General features: G+C 40.3%; 1 protein-coding gene across 1 annotated transcript in view; it reads left to right on the forward strand.

The window, feature by feature from the left end:
* The first annotated feature begins 2,874 nt into the window (after nt 1–2,874).
* The window catches only part of LOC110446481, a 78,278-nt gene continuing 73,049 nt past the window's right edge, over nt 2,875–8,103 (forward strand). The window contains exon 1 of the mRNA XM_021491655.1: nt 2,875–3,520. Coding sequence (XP_021347330.1) covers nt 3,328–3,520 — 193 coding nt within the window. The 5' untranslated portion in view covers nt 2,875–3,327. The remainder of the gene's footprint in view (nt 3,521–8,103) is intronic.

Here is an 8,103-nt window from a genome sequence, read left to right on the forward strand (position 1 = left end):
CCATACCATTTACCAATCACCATACAACTTACCAATTACCATACAACTTACCAATCCCCATACAATATACCAATCACCATACAAATTATCAATCACCATATAACTTACCAATCATCATAAACTTACCAATCACCATACAACTTACCAATCGCCATACAACCTACCAATCACCATACAACTTACCAATCGCCATACAACCTACCAATCACCATACAACTTACCAATCGCCATACAACCTACCAATCACCATACAACTTACCAATTACCATACAACTTACCAATCACCATATAACTTACTCATCATATAACTTACCAATCATCATATAACATACCAATCATCATACAACTTACCAATTACCATACAACTTACCAATCCCCATACAATATACCAATCACCATACAAATTATCAATCACCATATAACTTACCAATCACTATACAACTTGCCAATCACCATATAACTTACCAATCCCCATATAACTTACCAATCACCATATAACTTCCCAATCACCATACAATTTACCAATCACCATACAAATTATCAATCACCATATACCTTACCAATCACCATACAACTTACCAATCGCCATACAACCTACCAATCACCATACAACTTACCAATCATCATACAACTTACCAATTACCATACAACTTACCAATCCCCATACAATATACCAATCACCATACAAATTATCAATCACCATATAACTTACCAATCACTATACAACTTACCAATCACTGTACAAATTACCAATCACTATATAACTTACCAATCACCATACAAATTACCAATCACCATATAACTTCCCAATCACCATACAATTTACCAATCACCATACAACTTACCAATCGCCATACAACCTACCAATCACCATATAACTTACCAATCACCATACCATTTACCAATCACCATACAACTTACCAATCGCCATACAACCTACCAATCACCATACAACTTACCAATCATCATACAAATTACCAATCAACATATAACTTACCAATCACCATATAACTTCCCAATCACCATACAATTTACCAATCACCATACAACTTACAAATCATCATATAACTTACCAATCACCATATAACTTCCCAATCACCATACAATTTACCAATCACCATATCACTTACCAATCACCATATAACTTACTCATCATATAACTTACCAATCATCATATAACATACCAATCATCATACAACTTACCAATCACCATACATCTTGCCAATCACTATACAAATTACCAATCACCATATAACTTACCAATCACCATATAACTTACCAATCATCATAAACTTACCAATCACCATACAACTTACCAATCACCATATAACTTAACAATTACCATACAACTTACCACTTAATTATTTAGCATACCATTAATGTTATAACTTACCAACCACTATATGTTATTGTTAACCTACATATTTGTTATTTATCATACCATTAATCATATCAGTTAACAATCTACTACATTATTCGATTCAATATACTACTTCAATAGATATCATAGAATCAATCGTAGACCTAAAGTATCTCCACATTTTAATACAAAACCTACCACTATATTATTCACCAAACCATTGACTATACAACCTACCAATCACCATAGTATACTGTACATCCTTCAAAAACTAATCATACACTTAGCCATTATAACATATTTAAAAGTAAAATGGAAAAATCCAGTATATTATTATGTAAACACATTATCTACCACTATGGCAATTTGATCATTCCGTCTACCACTTCGGTAAATGTGATTATACAATCTGCCACTTCGGTAAATGTGATTATACAATCTACCTTTTCAGATCTATTGATCGTTGACCCACACGACCGATACTATTAATACGATACATTTCAGCCTATAACCCTTGTTCTATGACTATGATACAACCTACCACTCAGGTACTAATGAAAAAACCTACGACTTACCCTACTTCTCAGTACTTATCATACAATCTACCATTCCAGTATTTATTATGAAATATACCACTTCAGTACTTATCATACAATCTACTTCTTCAGTAATTATCATACAATATCCCATTTCAGTACTAACTATACAGTCTACCACTTCATTATTTATCATAAAATATACTACTTCAGTACCTATGTTACAATCTTCCACTTCCGTACTTATGATACAATCTACCACTTCAGTACCTATGTTACAATCTACCACTTCAGTACCTATGTTACAATCTACCACTTCAGTACCTATGATACAATCTACCACTTCAGTACCTATGTTACAATTTACCACTTCAGTACCTATGTTACAATCTACCACTTCAGTAAGTTTCGTATATTAGTTCGATTCAATGCTAATCATGCAACCTACTGCTTCCCTATAAGAAATCAGAAAACCTACCATTCCCATTCTAATGTTACACAACCTTCAATTCCATCACGTATAATGTACAATATATCACTCCATAATTTATAACTCAATTTACTTCTCCAACCTATCTAGTACTCCGGTGTATCTAACTTCAATTTACCATCTCTACCACTCCAGTTTTACTGCAGATCTAATGTTTTACCATTTCAGCAGACACAATCCCACAACCTACCACTCAAGTAGTTATCTTGTACTTCTAATCACAAACAATCTACCAACTACAACCATGCGTTTTCTAGGATATGTATATTATGAACATACCGGTGCAGTATCAGCTGGGCTAGTGCTACTTACGTATACAATGCAGATACAACTTATATACATTTTCACGATATCGCATTCTTACTATTGCGTAAGTATAGCGACACCCACTTGGAGGTATTGGCTTATCTTGATCACAGAAAACTTCAACGTATACACTTCTCAAAACCCAAACCTAGGAAGTGTAAATAACGCTACCGAACTCAGTCGGAATGTTTAGTGTTCACGTCCCGGACGTTTCTTCCTGTTCCTGGAATATGACATAGAACACTTCTACAGTTATATTTACGAGGGGAACTGGTGTAGAAGTGCGTATCTCTACAAACCCGTTAGTTCTGCTGTTATGTAACTAAATCTGGATGACGTACGTATTTGGACATGGACTAAAATACGTGTTTGTGTAATGAAGGTGAGATAGTGATAAGAATGGCGTTAATTAATTGGCACGGGTTGACATACTTTTGCCCGGGGCACGGTCTACAATCACGCCTCTAGATATAATGGAGAGATGAAATGGAACGCAAACCGCCCACAAAGATTTAGTGTTTTGGAATAAAAATTGAAAGGAGGATGAAGAGAGAGACTTCGTGAGGCGCACATACACGGTAAATTGGAAGCACTGTTTGCGCGAGGTCGTTTTAGATATAGGGCTAACCTGTGATATGGGGAAAGTGTTTGTGTTAGTGGAAGTGATTACAATTATCATGACTTTAACAGTGACATCCGGGGCTGCATCATCCCCTGGACATGCATTTAAGCGAACACATTTGGGTATTAGACTTAATTGGAAAAAACATATAAAATGCATTAATGCTAGCAGACGGAAACCCCAAAGCTTCATCACAGAAATGGCAGGTAAGTATATACCTGATGGGTAGATGTAATTAAGTTTAAATATTTCAGACAAAGGTTTAGAGATAATATAATGATTTGCAAAAAGTGAAAATAATCGTTGCAAATCCGGGGCACCTTTCCCCCATCAGGTGGTTTGTATTGCCTCTGCCCTAGTAAACCTCTATGGGAGTTGGTTTTGCTGATGCGGGACAAATAGTAACGTTGGTGTCGTATCAACGTTTAGACGTTGTGTTGACGTAGGGACACACTTTTGTATCAGCGTTAAGACGTTGTGTTGACGTAGGGACACACTTTTGTATCAGCGTTAAGACGTTGTGTTGACGTAGGGACACACGTTTGTATCAGCGTTGAGACCTTGTGTTGCGGTCCGGACATATTTACCGTATTAATGTTGAGGCCTTGTGTTGATGCTAGACAAACTTTTTGTAAAACTGCTGAGGTCATGTCTGCATCTGGACATACTTTTGTATCAATTTGAAGTCCTGATGATGATATTGGGTCCTAATGCTGTCTCAGTGTCGAGACTTAGTGTTGACGTTGGGACACACTTTTCTATCAGCGATGAGACCTTGTGTTGACGCGGGGACATACTTGCTTCATCACAGAAATGGCAGGTAAGTATATACCTGATGGGTTTTTTGTATCAGCGTTGAGACCTTCTGTTGACGTGTGGACATACTTTTTGTATCTGCGTTGAGACCTTGTGTTGACGTGGGGACATACTTTTCGTATCTGCGTTGAGACCTTGAGTTGACATGTGGACATACTTTTTGTATCAGCGTTGAGACCTTCTGTTGACGTGTGGACATACTTTTTGTATCTGCGTTGAGACCTTGTGTTGACGTGGGGACATACTTTTTGTATCAGCGTTGAGACCTTGTGTTGACGTGGGGACATACTTTTGAATCTGCGTTGAGACCTTGAGTTGACGTGGGGACATACTTTTTGTATCAGCGATGAGACCTTGTGTTGACGTGGGGACATTCTTTTGTATCTGCGTTGAGACCTTGAGTTGACATGGGGACATACTTTTTGTATCAGCGTTGAGACTTTGTGTTGACGTGGGGACATACTTTTTGTATCAGCGATGAGACCTTGTGTTGACGCGGGGACATACTTTTCGTATCTGCGTTGAGACCTTGTGTTGACGTGGGGGCACACTTTTCGTATCTGCGTTGAGACCTTGTGTTGACGTGGGGACATACTTTTTGTATCTGCGTTGAGACCTTGAGTTGACATGTGGACATACTTTTTGTATCAGCGTTGAGACATTGTGTTGACGCGTGGACATACTTTTTGTATCAGCACTGAGACCTTGTTTTGACGTGTGGACATAATTTCTGTATCAGCGTTGAGACCTTGTGTTGTCGTGGAGACATACTTTTTGTATCTGCATTGAGACCTTGTGTTGATGTGGGGACATACTTTTTGTATCAGCGTTGACACCTTGTGTTGACGTGGGGACATGCTTTTTGTATCAGCGTTGAGACCTTGTGTTGACGTGGGGACAGACTTTTTGTATCCGCGTTGAGACCTTGTGTTGACGTGGGGGCACACTTTTCGTATCTGCGTTGAGACCTTACTTTTGTATCTGCGTTGAGACCTTGCTTGTGTTGACGTGTGGACATACTTTTTGTATCTGCGGAGGGACCTTGTGTTGACGTGGGGACATACTTACATACTTTTTGTATCAGCGTTGAGACCTTGTGTTGACATGGGGACATACTTTTTGTATCTGCATTGAGACCTTGTGTTGACGTGTGAACATACTTTTGTATCTGCGTTGAGACCTTGTGTTGGACATACTTTTTGTATCAGCGTTGAGGCCTTGTGTTGACGTGGGGACATGCTTTTTGTATCAGCGTTGAGACCTTGGGTTGACGTGTGGACATACTTTTTGTATCTGCGGAGGGACCTTGTGTTGACGTGGGGACATACTTTTGTATCTGCGTTGAGAGGGACATGCTTTTCGTATCAGCGTTGAGACCTTGTATTGACGTGTGGACATACTTTTTGTATCAGCACTGAGACCTTGTTTTGACGTGTGGACATAATTTCTGTATCAGCGTTGAGACCTTGTGTTGTCGTGGAGACATACTTTTTGTATCTGCATTGAGACCTTGTGTTGATGTGGGGACATACTTTTTGTATCAGCGTTGACACCTTGTGTTGACGTGGGGACATGCTTTTCGTATCCGCGTTGAGACCTTGTGTTGACGTGGGGACACACTTTTTGTATCTGCATTGAGACCTTGTGTTGACGTGTGAACATACTTTTGTATCTGCGTTGAGACCTTGCTTGTGTTGACGTGTGGACATACTTTTTGTATCTCCGTTGAGACCTTGAGTTGACGTGGGGACATACTTTTCGTATATGCGTTGAGACCTTGTGTTGACGTGGGGGCACACTTTTCGTATCTGCGTTGAGACCTTGTATTGACGTGGGGACATACTTTTTGTATCAGCATTGAGACCTTGTGATGACGTGGGAACATACTTTTTGCATCAGCATTGAGACCTTGTGTTGACGTGTGGACATACTTTTTTTCTCAGCGTTGAGACCTTGTGTTGACGTGTGGACATACTTTTTGTATCTCCGTTGAGACCTTGAGTTGACGTGGGGACATACTTTTCGTATCTGCGTTGAGCCCTTGTGTTGACGTGGGGGCACACTTTGCGTATCTGCGTTGAGACCTTGTGTTGACGTGGGGACATACTTTTTGCATCTGCATTGAGACCTTGTGTTGACGTGTGAACATACTTTTGTATCTGCGTTGAGACCTTGTGTTGGACATACTTTTTGTATCAGCGTTGAGGCCTTGTGTTGACGTGGGGACATGCTTTTTGTATCAGCATTGAGACCTTGTGATGACGTGGGAACATACTTTTTGCATCAGCATTGAGACCTTGTGTTGACGTGGGGACATTCTTTTCGTATCTGCGTTGAGACCTTGTGTTGACGTGGGGACATTCTTTTCGTATCTGCGTTGAGACCTTGTATTGACGTGGGGACATGCTTTTTGTATCAGCATTGAGACCTTGTGATGACGTGGGAACATACTTTTTGCATCAGCATTGAGACCTTGTGTTGACGTGGGGACATGCTTTTCGTATCTGCATTGAGACCTTGTGTTGACGTGGGGACATGCTTTTCGTATCCGCGTTGAGACCTTGTGTTGACGTGGGGACAGACTTTTTGTATCTGCATTGAGACCTTGTGTTGATGTGGGGACATACTTTTTGTATCAGCGTTGACACCTTGTGTTGACGTGGGGACATGCTTTTCGTACCTGCATTGAGACCTTGTGTTGACGTGGGGACATTCTTTTCGTATCTGCGTTGAGACCTTGTATTGACGTGGGGACATGCTTTTTGTATCAGCATTGAGACCTTGTGATGACGTGGGAACATACTTTTTGCATCAGCATTGAGACCTTGTGTTGACGTGGGGACATGCTTTTCGTATCTGCATTGAGACCTTGTGGTGACGTGGGGACATACTTTTTGTATCAGCGTTGAGACCTTGTGTTGACGTGGGGACATGCTTTTCGTATCAGCGTTGAGACCTTGTATTGACGTGGGGACATGCTTTTTGTATCAGCGTTGAGACCTTGTGTTGACGTGGGGACATACTTTTTGTATCTGCATTGAGACCTTGTGTTGACGTGTGAACATACTTTTGTATCTGCGTTGAGACCTTGTGTTGACGTGTGAACATACTTTTCGTATCTGCGTTGAGACCTTGTGTTGACGTGGGGACATACTTTTCGTATATGCCTTGAGACCTTGAGTTGACGTGGGGAAATACTTTTTGCATCAGCATTGAGACCTTGTGTTGACGTGGGGACATACTTTTTGTATCTGCGTTGAGACCTTGTGTTGACAAGGGAACATACTTTTTGTATTAGCATTGAGACCTTGAGTTGACGGGGGGAAATACTTTTTGCATCAGCATTGAGACCTTGTGTTGACGTGGGGACATACTTTTTGTATCTGCGTTGAGACCTTGTGTTGACAAGGGAACATACTTTTTGTATTAGCATTGAGACCTTGAGTTGACGTGGGGAAATACTTTTTGCATCAGCATTGAGACCTTGTGTTGACATGGGGACAAACTTTTTGTATCAGCACTGAGACCTTGTTTTGACGTGTGGACATACTTTTTGTATCAGCGTTGAGACCTTGTGTTGACGTGTGGACATACTTTTTGTATCAGCACTGAGACCTTGTTTTGACGTGTGGACATACTTTTTGTATCAGCGTTGAGACCTTGTGTTGACGTGTGGACATACTTTTTGTATCAGCACTGAGACCTTGTTTTGACGTGTGGACATACTTTTTGTATCAGCGTTGAGACCTTGTGTTGACGTGTGGACANTTGACGTGTGGACATACTTTTTGTATCAGCGTTGAGACCTTGTGTTGACGTGTGGACATACTTTTTGTATCAGCACTGAGACCTTGTTTTGACGTGTGGACATAATTTTTGTATCAGCGTTGAGACCTTGTGTTGACGTTGGGACATACTTTTTGTATCCGCGTTGAGACCTTGTGTTGACGTGTGGACATACTTTTTGTATCAG

This window comes from Mizuhopecten yessoensis, unplaced genomic scaffold (genome assembly GCF_002113885.1).
Source record: "Mizuhopecten yessoensis strain PY_sf001 unplaced genomic scaffold, ASM211388v2 scaffold343, whole genome shotgun sequence".
NCBI classification, from domain to species: Eukaryota; Metazoa; Mollusca; class Bivalvia; order Pectinida; family Pectinidae; genus Mizuhopecten; species Mizuhopecten yessoensis.